A 21,358-nucleotide genomic window follows, 5' to 3' on the forward strand; every position below is an offset into this window, starting at 1 on the left:
GGCAGGGAAAACAGGAGCTGGTTATACCCTCAATTGAACAGCAACCACCCAGGCCAAAGGCTTTGGGCATACAGTGAGCGAGTATGGCCTACATCACAGTGCTCCCAAGAAAATGACTTCTTGTTTTAGGCTTGACGTCTACATTTTCCACTCCTGGCCATATTAGTGGTGCTGGTGTGGTTCTCTCTGCTTCTGTGACCTACGACAAGAAAGCCTAGTCCCCTTCTGTTGCTCTGAAATAGTCCCTGACAATCCCAGACTGAATCAGACTTCCCAGCTCAGTAAAGGAAGTCAGGGCTAGCTCCAGAAGCCCAAAGATGTCTCTTTCTTTTTCTCCCTTCTCCCAGGACATGAAGCAAGCCCAGAGATCTCTATTAAAAAGGTGTTAAGTAACCTTTCAGAAGCAGCGTGCTCCATTTTCCTTGGCTCCTTCTGGGCTTGGCCATTTGCACCTAGGCAGCCTGCCTGACCAGCCTGGTGGAGCCCATCTTGGCACAGGCACAGTTAAGGATTTTCCAGAGGAATGAGTCCTGGAATCTGGGTTATGAATGAGTAGAACAAGGGAGGGAGGGGGAGGGGCAAAGGCAGGGCACCTGCCATCCACCTCACCTCAGGGCTTGTACATTCGCCGCAGCTCTCAATCTCTGCTTTCAGAAGCTCCTCATGGTCCTAGCTGTATTTCTTGTCCCTGTGCTAAAATCTTAAATTTATATAATGCTTTCAACTTTTTAAAGCACTTTCATTTTATCTTTCAGTAACTCCACGAAGTAGTGAAGGCAAGAGGTTAGTCAGTGTGCCTGAAGTCATGTGGTTGGTGGTTAATGGCAAAACCAAGGATAGAATCCAAGCCGCTTTCTAGTTCATGATCCTGCTGGTCATACCCATTAAGTCCTCACTTTGTCAACAGGTTCTTGGAAACTATGACTTTAAGCCAAGTGACGTTACAGCAGGTCCTCTAATGTTTTCTTCAGCATCATTTTGTTATAATTTTTAAAAAGTTTTTTATTTTTTTGAGATGGTTTTACTCCATTGCCTAGACTGGAGTGCAAGTGGTGGAATCACGGCTCACTGTTGTCTCGACCTTCCAGGTTCAGGTGATCTTCCCACCTCAGCCTCCTGAGTAGCTGGGACTATAGGCATGCACCACCATGCCTGGCTTTTTTTTATTGTTGTTGTTCTTTGAGACAGAATCTTGCTCTGTCACCCTGGCTGGAGTGCAGTGGCGCAATCTCAGCTCACTGCAACCTCCGCCTCCCAGGTTCAAGCATTTCTGCCTCAGCCTCCTTAGTAGCTGGGATTACATGCACCCACCACAACGTCTGACTACTTTTTGTATTTTTAGTAGTGATGGGGTTTCACCATGTTAGCCAGGCTGGTCTTGAACTCCTGATCTTGTGATCTGCCCACCTCAGCCTCCCAAAGTGTTGGGATTACAGGCATGAGCCACTGCACCCAGCCCCATTTTGTTATAATGTTGATGAGGAAAAAAAAAATTTCATTGTACATCATTTTGCTTAAAGTTGCAGTTTCTAAGATCCTATGATGATAAGTGTCAACTTAACTGTAGTTGGATTCCATGGAATGGAACCATGGGCCAGGATGGATTAAATCAACAGCCAGCATCTTAGATTTAGGTCTACCTTAGATTTAGGTCTTAATTGCCCAAGAAACTGTTCTGAAATAACATGAAATTAAGAGTCTCTGTCCCTTGTTCTAGAACTCTTGCTGTTCTTTGACCTCCCTCTTATCCAGTATTCCTCCCTGATGTCCCCATTTGCACACGCAGCTTGAGGAATATGTACCTTGTAGCATGCTACATGTCACTGATGGAGCAGAAACCTTAAGGTCTTGGTTGCAGCATATTGCTGGCTTGTCTCCTCTGCCTGCCTTTTCCTGGAACCTCAGCCCCATTGCACAGGGCATCTGCCACCCTTTTGAAGGGCTATCCCTTCAGAAGGACAGCTCTGACTGCAAGATCTTCCAAAGCATGAAAAGCTGAGCTGCCAGCAGCTCCTTGAATGCAAGCTTTTAGCTTAGCCTACGATTACGCCCTCAGCTTGTGGGGAACGAGAGAAGCAAAGAGAACAAGTCAGAGGACCACCTGGAGCCACATTATACTGGGAGCTGTTGGTGCTCTCGGTAACAAGAAAATGGATAGATAGGCTTTTTTTTTTTAATTTTTTGAGACGGAGTTTCGCTCTTGTTACCCAGGCTGGAGTGCAATGGCGTGATCTCGGCTCACCACAACCTCCGCCTCCTGGGTTCAGGCAATTCTCCTGCCTCAGCCTCCTGAGTAGCTGGGATTACAGGCACGCGCCACCATGCCCAGCTAATTTTTTGTATTTTTAGTAGAGACAGGGTTTCACCATGTTGACCAGGATGGTCTTGATCTCTTGACCTCGTGATCCACCCGCCTTGGCCTCCCAAAGTGCTGGGATTACAAGCGTGAGCCACTGCGCCCGGCCTTTTTTTTTTTTTTTTTTTTTTTTAAGATGGACTCTCGCTCCATTGCCCAGGCTGGAGTGCAATGCCACAATCATGGCCCACTGCAGCCTCCGCCTCCCGGGTTCAAGCAATTCTCCCACCTCAGCCCCCTGAGTAGCTGTGAGTACAGGCGCCTGCCACTAAGCCTGGCTAATTTTTGTATTTTTAGTAGAGATGGGGTTTTGCCATGTTGGCCAGGCTGGTCTCGAACTCCTGACCTCAGGTGATCTTCCTGCCTCAGTGTCCCAAAGTGCTGGGATTACAGGCGTGAGCCACCGCACCCAGCCAATTAGATAAGCATTTCTAGTAGAATGTATGAGAAATAAAGTTGTTGAGTATCAGTCTGTCAACAAAAGACCTCAACAGAAGACCTCACCTGTAAGGTGACCTTTCCACTTCAGGTTAGTCCTATATAAGAAACTGTTTTCACTACTAAAAGCCACCACCTGTCCTGCCACTTCATTGAAACTGTTGTTCTGGGATAGATAGGGTGGGTGCCATGGGAAGGATCTGAGCTAAGTGGCACAGCAAAACAGGAGAGTCTTTTTTACCTTGGAAGTGTTCCAGCTGATTCCCTTGCCCGGGGGTGGCTCCCAGTGGGCTGGGGGGCACAGCAGTCAGGACCCTACCCTGGAGCCGGGGCCCCATCCTCAGGATGCGCACACTTAGGGGCCGAAAGCAGTGATTAGTCAGTCGGAGCTGGACGCGGACTCTGGTGTGAATCTTAATCAGACTCTTCCCCATGGCGGCCCAGGAAGGCAAATAGTTCTTCAGTGGAAACCAGCTGATCTCTTCAGAGAAACCAGCCAGGCAGGGAAAGATACAGAGAGGGAAAGATGGAAAGCCAACTAGGAACAAAGGATTTCCATGGATCCCACACAATAGCAGCCCCTTAGCAGTGCCTCCCGTGCTGTAGAGAGAAGGTCACCTCCCCAAGCCTCAGATCAGGCTGAACTGCAGGGAAGGAGCAGCTCTGAGAGGCCAACGTTATCAGGGGACTGGATTTAGTCAGAAGCACTTAGAGCCATAAAAAGTAATGCTTCTGTAGCCTGCAGCTCTTCCCCTGAGGCCTGGATAAGGGCTCCAGCCTCTCAGAGGGCAAGGGACAGAGTGGGCAGAGAACAATCTCAGAGGGCAAGGGGAATCGAGATTGTCCCAGATAATCCAGGATGTAAAGCTACAATGCCAATGGGCTTTATCCAGGTCATATTCAGTCCAGGCCTGCCCTGCTGCCAGCCATGTCACATGGTCAGTGCTAGCTTTGGGCTGGGTGGCTCTGAAGGGTGAAGAGGTGGGCTCTGTGATATGAATGGGCCGAATGGACTACAGAATAAAGACAGTCTTTGGTGAGGCATGAACCAATTTGAAATGCCCATAAGTTTCTTGGGGTTTTTGTTGGTTGTGCCCTTCTTCTGAGGCCCTCATTGCATCCCTCACAGCCCCTCCCTCCCTGGTTGAGGGGGGCAGTTAGGGTCAGCTGTGCTTGTCAAGACCTTTAAAGGCAAGTCCTCCTCTTGAAAGATGGTACACCTGAACTCTTGCTTACTGGAAACTAATCCATTCTTTACTTCCACAGGCTTGGTAGCCCCTGTACTGATAAAAGACTGTTGCAATTAAATGGCTTTATTTCCACATCTAAAGCCAATGTCCATCTCCCTCTCCTTACCCTAAGCCTGTGAGATTCATTTGGGCCAGGTCAGTTCTACCTGCCCTCTTCTGCATCTAATGGGGCCCTGACTGGGGCCATGGACTCTGCTTGACCACTGGCAGCCTTGGGTATGGGGTCTGAGGAGCACCTGGTAGACTGCTGAGCTATAACCTACCAAGTGTGCCACTCTATGAGGCTGGTTTTGAGGAAGTGCCCGGCCCTAGGGGGCCTATACTCAGCAGCCTATCCCCACTGTACCTCTCCTTGCATTTGGCAGCAAGGGGGGACAGTTTGGACAAGGAACTGCTGCTGCAATGGGATGAGAGAGGCTCTGGGAGGAGGAGGCTGGAGGTAAAGCCAGAGCTGAATGGGGAACTGAGGCAGCCCCAGCATGTCTCGGGATCACAAGGACTATTTCCCCTGCCTCTGAGTTCTAACCCTAGTTGGCAGCAACTCTTAATGAGTTTTGTCCCCACACAGCTTCAGCCCTCCCTCTTTTGGGAATGCTGGTTTCCTGAACATTCTTCCCTGATCTGGGAAGTAGCAATGCACAAGCCTTCTCTCCTGTTTTATATTCTGCATGGTGCTGGCTTCCCTATGGTGAGCCTTTTGTTGGGTAGGACAGCTGTCCCAGCTCTGTGGAAGACTTGGGATGGACCATCTAGCTTCAGCCTCAGGAGGGATGGGAAGGAAAAGCCACAGAGAGGGGAGAAAGTTGTTTCCTCAGAGAAGGACAGGTTCATTCTACTTCCTGAGATGTTCACCCCCAAAGAGGAGGGAAAGTGAGAGCCAAGCTCAGTTATCTGGCTCAGCCTAAGATGGGAGGAAACACCAGGAGGCTGTCTGATGATGGTCATATATCCATAATTCCACTTTTTGCATAATGATTCTACTTGGTAGTCCACAGGCACTCTCCCACACCAAGCTCTGTTCTGCAGTGGGGGCATTGGGCTCAGAGAGATTAAACAACCTGCTCCAGAAAGTGCGTGGCAGAGCTCCTAGTCAGACCTTACCTTAGGCATCCTAACCAGGACCTGCCTGCCCATAAATGCTTTAGTCTCTTTAAAATACTTCTGCATATATTAGCTTCCTTGCAACCAATGGGGTGGGCAAGGAAGATGTTCCTATTTCACAAATGGAGCAACGAAGATACTCAAGTAACTTGATGGTGTTTTGTCCAGCCAGGGTTCTCAACCTCTAGGCCATTGGGAGTTATATTCCAGACTCCGGTAACAAGGAATCTCACATTCACAGTGACACATCCTAAAATCCTAAACACAAATTAGATCTTCCCAGGCAAACAGCAGAGCGATACCCTTCCTAACCTGACCAATTCATTTTCATTGCCAAGCAGGATTCTTACAAAAAAGGCAAAGGCTGTCACTCCCCAGCTTGTACACTGTTAATTCCAGGAGAGAGACAGGTATGAACCAATTCTGCTGCTGTCTCCTACTGTATGAGATCTGAGGTCCTAAAAAAACACCGTCTCTGGGAATGAAAGCACTCAACTTCACATCTGTATCCAGCCTGTGGGTGACCTGGGCCAGTGACAACAGCTAGAGGGCAGTATTCCAAGAGCGCTTCCTAACAGCATTAACTACCCAGAAAACAGATTATTGGCCTCAGCTACTGGGGTATCTGGTGCGGTGGAGATACATAGACTTTCTCCCTCTTGCCACCTCGGCCTCCTCCAAAGGAAGGGAAGTGTGGAGGGAGCTGGATCATATTAGATTTCCTGAGACCATGGTAAGAAATGGAGATAGCAACAGGACAAATTTCATTTTTTTCAGACAGTCTTACTCCGTGGCCCAGGCTGCAGTGCAGTGGCGCGATCTTGGCTCACTGCAACCTCTGCTTCCCAGCTTCAAGCAATCCTCTTGCCTCAACTTCCCAAGTAGCTGGGATTACAGGAGTGAACAACCATGCCTGGCCCCTTTTAAAAAAAATTTTTTTTTTTTTTTTTTTTTGAGACAGCCTTGTTCACACAGGCTGGAGAGCAGTGGCTCAATCTCAGCTCACTGCAACCTCTGCCTCCCAGGTTCAAGTGATTCTCCTACCTCAGCCTTCCAAGTAGCTGGGATTACAGTCATGTGCCACCACGCCTGGCTAGTTTTTTTATTTTTAGTAGAGACAGGGTTTCACCATTTTGGCCAGGCTGGTCTTGAACTCTTGACCTCATGATCCACCCATCTAGGCCTCCTAAAGTGCTGAGATTACAGGCGTAAGCCACCACGCCGGGCATGAAAAGCCTCTTGATGGAAAGCAATTTTAGAACTGCATGGAACCTGTAGATCCCACATGTGCAAGTGTGACATGGTAAAAGCCCCATAAAACTGCATGCCTCAACCATACCACGGCTTTCTGTTGAAACTGCTCTCTATAACCCAAATGTGAATAAGTAATTAAGGTCTGTAATTTCCACCCTACCCAGACAATGTGTAAACAAATGCTTATCTTGACTTTAGTGAACCACTTAAGTAACAATCAGAATGTCAAAAGTCCCCTGGCCCTTGGAATGTCCGGAGCCCCTCACCCGCATCTTCACCCAGGAATCCACTGGAATGTCCAGAGCCCCTCACCCGCATCTCCACCCAGGAGGTGATTTAGAGAATCCACTAGCCCTCAGAACATCTGAAGCCCCTCACCCCCACCCCTACCCCTCACCCTCACTCCTGAGGTGATTTTACGGGTATAAAAGGTCTTGACACCCTCCTTTTGGGGCCACGGGTTGGAGAGACACGAGTCCTCCGTGGCCGCCGGCAATAAAGACCCTGCAATTTGGCATACTTTTGTCTTGGTGTTGACTTTCTATGCTCGGGCCAGTACAACACAAGTCCCACAAAGTACTAACCCAGCACCCTCAAATCCACAACTCCCTGCCTAGAAACCCATACCACCCTGTACCCAGCTAGTATTCCCATCCACTGGATAAAACCTGCCACTGGAAGCTCTTTTCCCCAAGAAATGTGCTGCTGTCACTAATGCAAATTAGCCTCATTTTGAGGTCCCAGATCACAACTTGGAGGACCCCAGTGGTCACCTAAAGAAGCTCATGCTCACCTTCCATAATGGAGATGTGAACAGCTCTTCTGCGGGTCCTGGGGACACTGCTCAGCCTTGGGCCATGGGTTATGGAGGGACAGCTCCGGCTGGGAACCATCCCTGCTCTGTGGTTAAATAAAAAGAACCTTGTTAATTCAGTGCACAGACACATTTGGTAGGCACTTAAGAGTTGAGTACTGACTACTAGAATTGCCTGGTTGTATTAAGTTTTGGTCTCTCTCTTTTTTTTTTAAGACAGAGTCTCGCTCTGTCACCAGGCTGGAGTGCAGTGGCGCGGTCTTGGCTCACTGTAACCTCTGCCTCCCAGGTTCAAGCGATTCTTCTGCCTCAGCCTCCCAAGCAGCTGGGACTACAGGCGCACATCACCACTCCGGCTAATTTTTGTATATTTAGTAGAGACTGGGTTTCACCATGTTGGCCAGGCTGGTTTTTGAAGTCCTGACCTTGTGATCCACCCACCTCGGCCTCCCAAAGTGCTGGGATTATAGGCGTGAGCCACTGCACCTGGCCTTTTCTCTCTTTTTAAAAATCTTTAATAACTTCTCTTTGCCTTTGGTCTCTGAATCCCAGTCAGAGACAGTGCTTCAAACTCCTCTACCTCCTTATAAGCCTAGACACATCTGAACCTTTTTTTTAGTGTGGCAGCAGTGCCACTGGTCTCAGGGGTGGGGGCAAGACTGTCAGAGAGTAGAGCCCCAGTATGGGCAGTACTCCTGAAAACATGCCTGGACCAACACTGGCAGCCTCCCCTGACTTCCAACAGAGGCTGCTGATGACGGGGTGCCATGTGAAGGGGCAGGCAGTAAGGCTCACACTCCTAGAGGCAAAGGCTGGTTGGCAAATCCTAGTCTTGGTCAGTCATATCCTTTCTGGGTCTTGGACTCTAGGAGATAGGCTTCTGGAAACACACAATTTGTGGATCTACATGAAGCACAGATCCTGAAACTGTTTTACACCCAGTGTGGCAGGGCTGTGCGACCATCCTTGGCTTCATGTAATGGACTGATTCCAGAACCACTGAAATGGTGTCACATATCTATGATTACTGTCAAGACTTGGGAGGGCAGAAGAGAACTGCTAAGTGAGGCAGCACTTGGATCTGATGTACTAGCTGTAGTGGCCCGTCCTCCCCCGCTCTCTTATTAAGGGTCAAAGATTTCTCCCCATTCCTTCTGAGAAGTTTCTTCACCCATCTGCCCTATTCTGCCCCTTTTGGTAGCCACTGGGGCCAGGAGCTTCACAGTACTCAAACTGCTGAATGGAGATCCTGGGATCTGAGCTAGAATTGTTTTCGGGGGATGCCCCGGCAGCCCACCTGTGTATTTCCGGTGGCTCCCGTTTGATCTTAGCACTTGACTCCATGACTTCCTTTGCAACTCGGCCACTATAAGTAGTATAATAAAAACAAGCAGCAAGAAATGAGACTGTGTTCCAGGACAGCTCCTCTCCAAGATCTCAGGTGCTTTCGCTGAATCTGAAAACGGCCTCTGTGGCCCACCCATTCCCCAATGTTTTGATCATTAAGAAAGGCTCGCTTGCTGAGGTAGAGAGTTCTAAAGCGTTGTGACAGCCTATCTGAGAGAGCTCTCTCCATGTCTAAGAGAGTCTTTAGGATCTTCCATTCTCATTTAGGAATAATTCCTCATTTTCTGGCATGTTACAATTGCATCACAAAAAAACATGAAACAACCTTTAGATAGTGAGACATGAAAAGAATAATTGTTATAGTTCTGATTTTGCTGCTATTTCAGAGAAAGGGAAGATACACATTTATTTTTCATTTTCTTGGAGACAGGATCTTGCTCCCAGGCTGGAGTACAGTGGTGTAATCATGGCTCACTGCAGCCTCGACCTCCTGAGCTCAAGCGATTCTCCCACCTCAGCCTCCCAAGTAGCTGAGACTACAGGTGCATGCCACCATGCCCAGCTATTTTTTTATATTTTTTGTAGAGATGGGTTTCACCATGTTGCCCAGGCTGGTCTTGAACTCCTGGCCTCAGGTGATCCATCTGCCTCAGCCTCCCAGAGTGCCAGGATTATAGGCGTAAGCCACTATGGTTGGCCGATATACATTAAAACCCTACAGACAAATAGCTGTAGGGAAGGAAGGAAATAGTAACAGGGTCATAAGACAGGAGAACTGGATGGAAATCTCAGACTTTTCTGAGTCTTCCCCAGTTTCTCTGTTCTTAAGGATAAGGACCACTGAATGTTCTCCAGAGAAGGGTCTGAAAATAGATCCATAATGGTTACTTACTGTCACTATTTACCTGTATCGGAACCTGCTCCCTTTAAAGAATAAGTTGCTGCTGGACACTGTGCGGACTTGGCTTGACTTCTCCAGCCTGCAGCAAGACAAAATCCAGTGTGACAGAGGGCCTGAACTACCTCACCAGGCTAAGGCAGCACATCCCCAACTTTCAAAGTCTACTTGAAACTCTTCAGGAAAAATCCCTTTATAGTCCACACTTGTCTCTGACTGTCACTTAGGATCTGGGGGCTGTGCTCACAGCCAGCTGCCCTCCTGCCTCAATGCCCAGGACTGTGACATGGAAACCCATTTTGGTGTCAGGAGAGTGAAGGCTCCTGCAAAATGCTTCATAGGTTTTACCAGGGGGACTGAGAGAATACTTGCTCAGGTCGACGGTATGGGGGAATAACAGAATGCCACCCATCTGATCTCAGCCAGGCCACTTATTAGCAGTGTGATGTGACGTCGGGCACATTTCCTTCCCTCTTAGCTTTACCCTTCTAAAATGATGGAGCTGGGACTGCTGGATCTCAGGGGTCTCCTTTCCAGTCCCAGTATTTGATCTTGTGTCTGTCTGGGTGATTTGGGTAGAGAAGAGGGTGGGAGCTGCCCTTCCTGTTCCATCTCCCTCTCGGAGGGTCCTAAAATACATGACCATGGTAAAGACTGAGAAATCCTGCAATGAAGAAACTAGCTTAACTTTAATAAAAGTTCCATCATGTATTTGAATTCGGAGCCTTCCTCCTTCCCCCAGAATGTCTATTTAATATCTCTTTTGAGGCTGCGGACGGCTGATGTGGAGCTCTGTGATACTTTTTCCTGGGTGACTTCACTGAGCCCATTAGCTCTCTCAGCCTGGGCTGAGCTGCTCAGAGAGAAGTCTCCTAAGATGGGATCCACCTGTAACACAACCAGGTGCCCATGGTACTGATCCAGCCCAGGACCCATGTGGGTCTGAAACCTGTGCTATGAGCAGTGAGTAGGAGTTGTCTCCACATCCATGAAGAGTTCCTGGGAGACAACATCCCTGCCTGTCTCAGGGTTCTGGGACATCTGGCTGCTTATCCTCCTGCCTGGGCATGTGCTTGCATCTGACTGGGCTCCTGCCAAGGCATCAGGCCAAAGGCAGGACTAGGGATCTGTATATGAGAGACACCGAGCAAGGCCAGCACTGCTGCCAGAGACGTGGCATACCTGGGGATCCGACCCTGGCCAGAGGCTTTTACCACTTAACAAGAACATTAGGGAGGCAACGGAAAACTGAAAAATGATGTTTCTAGAGTGGGTGCAGGCAGGGCTGGGTGGGTATGGAGATCTACTCGTGGGAACACTCAGAAACCGAGTGTGGTCACAGGTTCAGAAGCACACTTCTGTTTCCATCACACAGATGGAAAACCAAGCCCTTAAGAAGTGGTGCTGAAGGCATGAAAAGACAAGAGACAAGGAGATTGCTTCTGTTTGCATTAGACCGTTTGGCAGAGAGAAAGGGAAGTCTTCCACATACACCATTCCCAGGGTAGTGACAGCTCGGTGTGGAGCAGGCCCCTGTCTGCTAGTGTCTTCCTCTCTCTGCTAGGGAGACCCATGAGACCCCATCCTTCCTGGGCTGCTCCTCAGTCCCACAAGCAGGAGTTTGCATCTCAAGTTGCTTCTCTCTAGGTTCAGGTAACTGGCCAAACCTGGATTACATCCTCACAGGCAAAGAGCGGGTGGTAGCTAAAGAAAATAAATGTTTTCTTGACTTTCTATGGACAGTAGGGACTGAACAGGAGGGAAATGTGACCATGCCAAAGTCTCCCCTGAGTGTATTCTTCAGGAGAAGAAAGGCTGCTGATTCAGTGAATCCTTGATTCTGGTGTGAATACATAGTGAGTATGAAGCAATTCAGAATGCCTTTCTAAGAAACAGCCTCTGGGGCTGTGGCCCTGGCAACTGAAAGGACACCAGTTCTGCCAGCCAGCACCCCATAACAGCTAGCAGGCAGCAGAGTCTTCCCTGGGGAGGAGTATGGTGCCACTCAGCCCTGAGCAGTTCTCATCTCTACAGGATCCTTCAGGTTACTGGAGCCGGGACCTGGCCTGTCAGGGGCATTTGGTGAGAGCAGGGCTCATCCCAGGTAGAATATACCACACACTCTGTCTTGCCTTGACCTCATTCATATACATCTTAGTAAAGCATAAATCATTATGGTATATTTTTAAAGTAAGACCAAGGGGTTTAGTGAGACATGCTTTACCTGACTTCACCCCTGTGATGGGCCATTTCTTCACTCCCTAATGCTTTTATAACCACTTTCTTAATCAAAGAAAACAACACAAAAGCCCCACATATTTTACAAAATCCCTTTGGTAGGCAAAGCTCTTGCTTTTGGCCTCAACCTGGCTTCTCAGTAACTGTCAAGCTCTTGCCCAATTCCAGCTACCCTGCCCCAGGCTCCTGGGCACGTGGCCTCCTGTCCTGACTCTTTGTGACTCTGGCTCTGAGAAAGACAGTCCCCATCACATGTATCCACTCACTTGTAGAAGGCTTGGTTCTCAATTCCACATTTCCAGAGGTGCTTACACGCTTCGGGAGTTGGAGCAAAATATGTAAGAATAATTTTCTTTTCCTGCAAAAAATTCCACATAGATATGGCTGAGTATGGATGGAGAAGTAAAGGGTGAAGTACACGAGGACCCTGACCCCAGAGCTGTTAGAGGTCCTGGCAGCTGGCTAGTTGGAGGGGAGGGCCCGCGGGACCCACTGGAGCAGAGCTCAGTTCAGTGCCTCACGTCGCACTTGGCAAGTTCAATCAGGGTAAGTCTCAGCTGGCACAAAACCGGCACAAATTGAACCAGGCGAGCTCTTGGTGAGAAGGTGGCTCTTGCCTCTGGAATTTCCATATATATGAAAAAAAAAAAAAAAGTCTTCCTTTGCATTTCCTGGAAGTGGAGATCTCTTGAGTGGAAGCTCTGGGTGTCAACAGCATCCCTGAGGAGTCCTGTGCTCCAGGGCCTTCCTCCCCCTTTGCATTGTACCTCCAGGTCCTAACCTTGGTCTTGGCTTAGCATGTGGGTGGCTTGGCTCTACTGGGATCCCTCGAGCTTGGCTCTGGCCACCAGGAAGCATCCTATCACCCTAGCCCTCCCTGAAGAGAAGGAAGCCAGCACTCACCTCTTTCTGACTTACGTATAAATAGAAAGTCTTTCCTTCAAATTTCAACTTGGTCACCTCATTCCTAAAAGCACAAAGATAGTGCCTGTCACCTCATTGCGGGCTGCTTGTTCCAGTTAAATCTTGTAGATGCAAAGCCCACCCCAACTGGAAGGGGCTCCAGGCACAGACACAATTTTAGCCAAAATTAGAACTAAAACAAGACAGCAGCGCAGTGGCCTTAGAGAATGTTGTTGAAACAGTTCAATCCACAGTTTTCTGGTCAATCACACTATAGTAATAGGGTGACAGGAGGATTTCAGGCTTATCAACAGTGGCTGTAAAAGGGAAACATTTGCATGGAAAGTGAGTCTAGGTAGAGTATCCAGGGTCATTTCAGGATTGGGTTCATAACACAGGTGCATTATTTGGATGGGACTGTCAAACGTAAGATGCCACAGGTAGCTGATGAGGCCATAGTTCAAGATACAGCAAATAATGAGAAACAATGCAACCAGGTTCTGAGGGAGTTGAGTCTTTCAGGTGACTGTGCCACTGGATGGAAAATGCAGTTTAATGCAGACAAATGTCAAACAATCTCAGGGAGCGGGGCAGGGCAACATACCAAAGAGAGAGAACAGATTACATGGAACAGTCATGCAGCGTACTGACCAGGAAAGGGGCTTAGGGGTTATTGTAGAAAAATCCTTGAAGCCACCAGCCCAGTGAATGGCTGCAGTAAAAGAGGCAAACAGGATACTGGGGTACATCACCCGTGGGACAGACACAAATCAGAAGAAGTGACATGGTTACTATACATGGCACGGCCTAGACCTCACCTCCACATCCACCTCCTGCTCTCAGCCTTGGTTACATTTGCAAAATGGAAAAACTACTGGGTCTTAGGTGAATGTCCCTGAGAGCCAGAGAACTAGGACTCAGCATTGGTTGCTCCTCACTTCCCTTCTATCTGCCCAACATACCTGCCCTCTGGAGCCTCTCAGCCCTCTCCATGAAACTGGAGGCCCCATTTCTCTACCCAACTGGGATCCCCAAAGCAGTCTGGTCATGCACATCCACCTCCACTTGGCTGCTGCTTTTTTTTTTTTTTAATAGTAATTTTTAGGGAGATTTCCTCAATATCCTAGGAAATAGTAGAAAGGTATTGAGAATCATGTATCCAGTTTACTGCTGGACAAAGTTCAGGGGACAGAGGAAAATCACTTGTTCTTTGCGGTCCTGGAAATCATGGCCGGGGTCAAGATGAGATTTCACAACTGCTGACCACCAGTTCTGAGCTAACACAAGCCACATGGTATCCCTTCCCTGTATGATTCCCTCTCAAACTCCCTCTCAATCAACCATCAATCTCATGCACACACACAATACGATAAATGCCAATTGGTTAATATATAGACAAGGACATAGATCATCTAGGTTCCAACAAGCAAGCTAGGAAAGGAGTTTTATTTTGAAAGTGAGATTGGGTTTACATCTATTATTACAGAGTTGACACATGGTGAAGAGGAGACTTCCAGAAGAAGTAGTGCATGAGAAAAGCCATGGAAAGAAAAGCATCTGTGAGAACTAGGAGACATCATGGCTTCTGGAGGGGTAGGGATAATTTAGGGACTGCAGGTGTCTGTCACAGGTGTGTCCTACTTGTTTCTAGCTAAATATGCCCCCTGACAGGGACCTGACGCAACAGCTACTCTGGCTGGAATGTGGCCCAGGATCTGGGCCCTCTAAGGAACATCAAATAGCCCAGATGTATCTAGGCAGCAGAGGCCCCACACTAGGAGGGCTGTGGCCTGATCCTGCTCATTGTCTTTTTCTGAAAAGCATTTTGTTGGACAGGAGACTCCAAATCCTCACATCTTCACCCAGCGAGCACAGTGAAGTAGGCTGACTTGAGGATGCCTAGGAAACAGGTATGTCAGGGTGTATTCTGGTAACTCCAGGACAGCAGCTGCCTTGTGTCGGGTTGTTGTCCTGGGGAATGAGGCCCCACCCCGCGGCACGTGTGAGGAGCAATTTCACCAGCACTCTGGCTGATGATCGTAATGCCATCCTTCACAAAAGCAGGATAGGCTGGAAAGGTGGTATCTGTCCTCAAGCTCAAGCTCAGTGGGGGAGCTGAAGAGGGCACAGCGGGACAGACGGCCTGCAGTGGCTCCAGCAGAATGCTGACTAGGAAGCACCTGTACTCAAGATTCCTCACGAGCTGTCCTGGAGAAGGCAAAGAAACTAAGCAGGCTTCCCTCCACTGAACTCTGTTGGACCAGGAAGCAACTTATCTAAGCCCCTAGGAAGAGTTGGCCAGCTTAGACTTGACAGTCTGACACCCAGGAAGGTAAAGAAATCATAGGAGCTTAGAATATGCAAAATGTTTTGATGCAGACAGATGTTTGTGTGGGCTGGCCAGCTAAAGAGTCTCCAGGACAGCCAAATGTCAATCAACAAACCAGAGTCTGCCCAGAGGCATGCAGCAGAACCTACCCCAAACAAAACAGAGAGAGAGGGGTAGGAGAGGAAGCAGTTCAGAGTAGCTGCAGCGGAGGCAGTGGCTCTTGCCTGTGAGATGGGAGTGGAGAGGGGAGGGAAGGAAGAGTGGGAATATGACTCCTGGAGGCTGAGGACACTTAAATGCCAAAGAGGGATAGGAGTGAGACAGCAGCAACTGAGCTCTTGCAGACACAATGCCCACAGTGAGGGCTGGTCGGAGGAGGGTGTTTTGCTAAAGTAACAGGGTGACTTATATGTGCCCCAGGGGTCACTGTGTGAGCCCCCTCCCCGTTCTTGTTAGCAGAGCAGGTAAGGGCACTAAGCCATCCGCAGAGATGCTCCAGAACAGCCGGCTCAACAGGGCTGGCTACCCTCCTCAGTGGGTGATGCCCTCAAGGACTCAGTTCTCACAGGAACTTTGCTCGGCTAACATTGCCTCCAGTCCCGGGCCTCTCACCCTCCCCAGAAATCAAACCTCTTATCCCTTTTCCTCTCTGGAGAGGCTGTTGGCTCTCAGGGACACCCCTTTGGAAGAACAGGATCCCTAGGAAGAGACCACTCCCTTCATCAGTAACCACTATCAACGCAAGGCTTTGGAGAGGGCTCTGAACCAGAACTGCCCAATCACAGACAAAGGACATGGGAACCATCGCCCCTCCCCAGTTGGTGAGATATAAAGAGCCTGTTTTGGAAATGAAGGCGCTCACCATTTAATGAAGTGGACCCTCTTGTTTCCTTGAAGAACAACAAACCCAAAAGGAGTGAAGGCCAGAAATGCAGCATTTCCTGACACGTCCTGCAACACAGAAAGACTTCTCACCGGGTGATGCAGGCATAGAGGTGAAAGGGTGAGAAACACAGCTGTTCATAGGTGACGCAGGGTTAACACTTGGCAGTGGGTCACAGAGTGAAAAGCATGTCATCTGGAATCACAAGACCACAGTTTGAGTCTCAGCCTTGCCACCTGCCAGCTGCATGACTACAGGCAAGTTACTTACTAAGCCTCAGTGCCCAGATCTGTTAAGTTGTAGATTATAATGATACCAACCTTAGAAGGTTGCTGTGAACATCCAAAGAGATAGGCAACACCTCATGCATTGCTGATGGGATTGTAAAATGGTACAGTCACTTTGGAGTTTGAAAGTCATTTAAATTGTTAAAAATAGAGTTACCATATGACCCAGCAATTCCACTCTTCAGTATGTGCACAGAGAATTAAAAATGCACGTCCACACAGAAACTGCTGCATGTATGTTAATAACAGCACTATGTGTAAGAGCTAAACAGTAGAAACAACCCAATCCATTTTCCAGTGTAAAGTTTCCATTAACTGATAAATGAATAATCAAGCGGTATATTATGATACAGTAGAATCCTATTCAGCAGGAAAAAGGAACGAAGTACTGATAGACGCTACAACATGGGTGAACCTTGAAAACATTATGCCAAGTGAAAGAAGCCAGTCATAAAAAATCATGTTGTAATCTTTTAGCTCTGTCAATATACTAAAAACCACTGAATTGTACATTTTAAAATGGCGCATTTGGGCCAGCATGGTGGCTCACGCCTGTAATCCCAGCAGTCTGGGAGGCCAAAGTAAGTGGATTGCGAGGTCAGGAGTTCGAGACCAGCCTGACCAACATGGTGAAACCCTATCTCTACTAAAAATACAAAAATTAGATAGGTGTGGTGGCATGTGCCTATAATCCCAGCTACTCTGGAGGCTGAGGCAGGAGAATCATTTGAACCTCGGAGGCAGAAGTTGCAACGAGCTGAGATCACACCACTGCACTCCAGCCTGGGATACAGAGCAAGACTCCATCTCAAAAAAAAAAAGTTGGGGGGCACATTTGGCTGGGTATGGTGGATCATGCCTCTAATACCAGCACTTTGGGAGGCTGAGGTGGGCAGATCACCTGAGGTCAGGAGTTTGAGACCACCCTGACCAACATGGTGAAACCCCATCTCTACTAAAAATACAAAGATTAGCTAGGCGTTGTGGCACGTGCCTGTGGTCCCAGCTACTCGGGAGCTGAGACAGGAGAATCACTTGAACCCAGGGGGCAGAGGTTGCAGTGAGCCAAGATCACACCACTGCACTTCAGCCTGGGCAACCGAGCAAGACTCCGTCTCAAACAAAACAAAACAAAACAAAACAAAACAAAACACATTTTATATATGGATTATATCTTAAAAGGCTGTCATTAAAGAGTGGGGGGTTTGTATCACTTTCATAATAGTCCTATAACATTGGGCCCGTCAGGAAAGTTTAGCTGAAGAAAAAAATAAAGAGCAACTGGCCAAACCGAACAGTTGCCTTCAGCTCTGAGATGCCTGAACCAACAGAGAGGGTGTCCTGGTCACTGGCACCATTAGTGGGTAAACACCAAGCTTGAGGCTCCATTGAACACAGCGGGGAGCGGGTGCAGCAGAAGCTGCAGGTCCTGCTTCCTCATGTGGGAAAGTCAGCTGCGAGAGGACTAGGCTAGGTGGAGGATTTTGCCCTCCCAGAGGGGCTTCCTTTGTGACAGGGGCATGAGGTGAGATTTGGTGCCATCAGGCTACGTGAGTGGCTCTGGAGAGGGTACGAGTGTGTTGAGGTGACCAGAAACTTATGCCATGATGCTGGTCAAACGTGTCTGCAGGAGAGTTTTCTGGGCCACAGCTCAGGTGGTGCCATGGAGTCAGGGCCAAACACTGGGCGTGAGGCATGGGTATGGGGGCGAAGGCTGCCGGCTGGGCCAGGTCGGACTAAGGTTTGGCTCTCCTGGTCTCTCAGGTTTCAGGGCTCGCCTCCTTGGCACAGATTCTCAGCCTGATTGGTCCTAAGAACAGTGGGGCCTCTGCAGGGCCTCATGAGTCCTGCCTCAAGAAGCAATACAGTTTTGCTTTAAAACTATCTCTCAGAGTCAGGGTTATAAGTGTGAGCATCTGGGTCCAGGGAATAAACTGAGTATATGTTTGGTAAACATTTGTAATTAATGTATTGTTATTATTGTCCTTTCCCCAGGGTCTGTCATAATCCAGACACTTGGCTACAAGCACAATGTCATGGGCACAACAAAACACTGTTTAAAAATAACTGGAATACAGACATTGTGAAGCCACAGGGCTGGATTTCCTCCTGCCTGTCATCAGTGCTTGGTGGTGGTTATTAATATCTGAGTACCGGGCACTGCCCACAAACACTGTTCCTGCCAGGAGGCACCAGGGCTAAACTGGCAGGCTTGGCAGAGGTATGGGTCAGGGAAGGGTGGCCTGCCTCTTCTGCTCACTGTGCAAGTAGGACCCAGGGAAGTTCTATAATTGTAGGCTTAGAAAAACAGAGGCTGGGAGTGGAGATCTTATTGTGTGAATGCTGGTGTAGAAAGGGCCTGCAGAAAATGTTGAACAGATGAAGGTGTAAGACAATGGGGTGGGTCTGAGGGGCCAGTTTAGCTGCAGTGGGGAACATCCATGTGTGGGTAAAAATGAGAAGGGAGGCAGAGGTGGGGCAGAGGCATGGAAGGGGTCATAATGCTCGCTGAGATAGAGGAAAGACCTAGGAAGAAGAGGTGGAGGGATGGTAATGAAGCCTTGGGCCTGCAGGTTGGAGGGTAGCAGACAGCTTGAAATAATAGGGGAAGAAGTAGGGAAGGGAGGTAGGGGGACAGGCAGGGGAGGGAGGGAGCAGAGGAGCCCCTCTGCTTCTTCCACTCTGGCTCATATGGGCAGTGACTTGCAGAAGAGCACCCCCACTAGAACCACAGTGCTATGGGCTGAGTCAAACCGCTCGGGTCCAGGTCCAGCTATGCCACTCACTGTGTGGCTGTGGCCAGGTCCTTAATTTCTCCATGATTCAGACTCCTTGTCTTAGAATGAGGGTTTGATCATATTATCTACCTCATAGGTTACGTTTAGGAGGCACCCCATAAATGCTAGTGGCCATGGGTTTTTTGTTTTAGAGACAGGGTCTCACCATGTTGCCCAGGTAGCTCTTGAACTCCCAGGCTCAAGTGATCCGCCCACCTCAGCCTCCCAAAGTGCTGGCATTACAGATGTGAGCCACCACGCCTGGCCTGTGTTTGTTAATATTATCAGAGCTGGTAATAGTTAGCTGAGCTTATTTAAATTAATACAAATCCTTTTTTAAAAGAAATCTAGGCTGGTGGATCACAAGGTCAGGAGTTCAAGACCAGCCTGATCAACATGGTGAAATCTCATCTCTACTAAAAATACAAAAATTAGCTGGGTGTGGTGGCGGGCACCTGTAATCCCAGCTACTAAGGAGGCTGAGGCAGGAGAATCGCTTGAACCCAGGAGGCGGAGGTTGCAGTGAGCTGAGATTGTGCCACACCACTCCAGTCTGGGCTACAGAGCCAGATTCCGTATCCAAAAAAAAAAGAAGGCTGAGCTTAGTGACTCACACATATCATCTCAGCACTTTGGGAGGCCAAGGCGGGTGGATCATGAGGTCAGAAGTTCAAGACCAGCCTGACCAAGATGCTAGAACCCTTTCTCTACTAAAAATACAAAAAAATTTAGGTGGACATGGTGGTGGGCACCTGTGGTCCCAGCTACTCGGGAGGTTGAGGCAGGAGAATTGCTTGAACCCAGGAGGTGGAGGTTGCAGTGAGCTGAGATCGTGCCACTGCACTCTAGCCTGGTGACAGAGCAAGACTCCGTCTCAAAAACAACAAAAAAAGAAAAACAGAAATATAACATTTTACTATTATTCCTGATGTTGACAGATTTAAATTTTGCTAGTTAAGAAACAAAAATGTGGGAAGTTAGAATGAAAAAAGGAGAAGTAATTCATTGTTAGGGGACCATGGAGGAGTGAGAAAGAGAAGGGAACAGAGCCCATGACACAGTCAGAGATCCGCCAGAATCTTCTCAGTGACCTGTGTCCCTCTGGGCAGAGCAAAGGGAAGAGTCAGTCCCACAAGATGGGGGTGCGGCCCAGGTTGTCCTGCATCCTGCAGATACCTCAGAGCTGGCATCTGAGTGAAGGCAGCTGTTAGAGTGAGAGTTAGAGGGGCAAAGCCTCTCCTAACCAGACTGGCTGCTTTGGAGCAGAGAGCTGGGAATAAACCCCAATGAGATGCCACATTATTTTATAAGTAATAATAGTAACTTGAACAGTCCCAATGCAGTCTGTCATATGAAGAGAGCAATTCTCCAAACTGTTTCAAATGCAACAGATGCAGATGATGGCCTCCAAAAGAGCCCAGCACCCGGTGTCCACAGGGGCAGGTGACAACTGGGATGTCTGCAACTTGCCTCAGGCACGTGAGGCTCAGCAACCAGTGTGGAAGGGACTTGAATTACAGTGAGAAATCTCACATCTGTACTGGCATGAAAATACGAGGCAGCCACACTGACACCTTCCCTGGAACTTCTCCAGTTTCTTCTATCTGACTTGTCATTCTTGTTGTGAGCCTGCCCTTGGAGTTTGTGTGCAAGATAACAAGTTGCATGATAAAAAGAGGAGGGAATGAGGACAAGGTGAGAAGTGAACAGTCAACAGTTGCCTGTTCTTCAGAGCTCCCATTTCATCAAGCTGGACTGTCTTTCCTCCCTGTCCCCTTCCCATCCCCACGAAATCAGTGCCCACAGGACTGAGCCATTAATAGAGTCAGGAAGTGGAATACAAACTAGGGTCCTGAGAGCTGTATCGTGGCTACTGCCAGTTACAACCTGCAGCAGGTAATAGTCAGAATAATCTAGTTCACTTCTACAGTTCTGAGGTCAAAAAATTATTTTCAATTTCTCATTGTTGTGAAAAGAGCTGTCTCGATTTAGGACCCCGCTCTGCTTCTTCTTTGCTCTGTGACTTGACTTCTCCATACCTTGGTTTCCTCATTTGCAAAATGAGGACGATAATATATACCTCAAGAAATACTACTTCCATCTGATTTAGGGAGATGGTCTAAATACCTTACTGCTAGGACATGGCCAATGGTATTCTCCTTGGAGAGGGGATGAACATGCATTCCTTGTCATGCTTGTGTTCACACGACCCTTGCCATCAAACTTGACCCGTGTCAGTCAACACCAGCAAAGTTCACCCTAAGAGGATCACTCCGCCCAGGAAAGGATTTTTGGAAATCAAAGCACTGACTGGTTCAGAAGCAGGAACATCTGGCCACCATTTCTAGTCCCTGCCAGTTCCACTTCCAGATTCAAAGTAGCCTTCTGTCTCCTGCCACCCTAGAGGACACGCTGGGTGTGACTGAGCAGAGAACACAGCATTCTTGGTTGTTAGGCCTCTAGTGTCATCCTGTTCCCTCTCT

The 21,358-nt window shown here is 48.5% G+C and overlaps 1 protein-coding gene across 6 annotated transcripts in view; it reads right to left on the reverse strand.

Moving 5' to 3' along the window:
- FRMD5 (FERM domain containing 5) overlaps window positions 1-21,358 on the reverse strand; it is a 343,658-nt gene that overhangs the window by 5,588 nt on the left and 316,712 nt on the right. For 2 of the 6 annotated variants that reach the window (XM_012442287.3, XM_064365996.1), the window contains 7 exons: window positions 15,791-15,879; window positions 13,251-13,337; window positions 12,600-12,663; window positions 11,963-12,054; window positions 9,466-9,540; window positions 8,511-8,579; window positions 7,193-7,299 (listed from right to left, as the gene is read on the reverse strand). In XM_012442287.3, the coding sequence (XP_012297710.1) occupies window positions 7,193-7,299; window positions 8,511-8,579; window positions 9,466-9,540; window positions 11,963-12,054; window positions 12,600-12,663; window positions 13,251-13,337; window positions 15,791-15,879 (583 nt within the window). The remainder of the gene's footprint in view (window positions 1-7,192; window positions 7,300-8,510; window positions 8,580-9,465; window positions 9,541-11,962; window positions 12,055-12,599; window positions 12,664-13,250; window positions 13,338-15,790; window positions 15,880-21,358) is intronic. The other 4 variants (XM_064365997.1, XM_012442288.2, XM_064365994.1 and 1 more) reach the window with 3 other exon arrangements.

Source organism: Aotus nancymaae, unplaced genomic scaffold, assembly GCF_030222135.1.
Source record: "Aotus nancymaae isolate 86718 unplaced genomic scaffold, 86718_ANA_hifiasm-v0.15.2.pri h1tg000062l, whole genome shotgun sequence".
NCBI classification, from domain to species: domain Eukaryota; kingdom Metazoa; phylum Chordata; class Mammalia; order Primates; family Aotidae; genus Aotus; species Aotus nancymaae.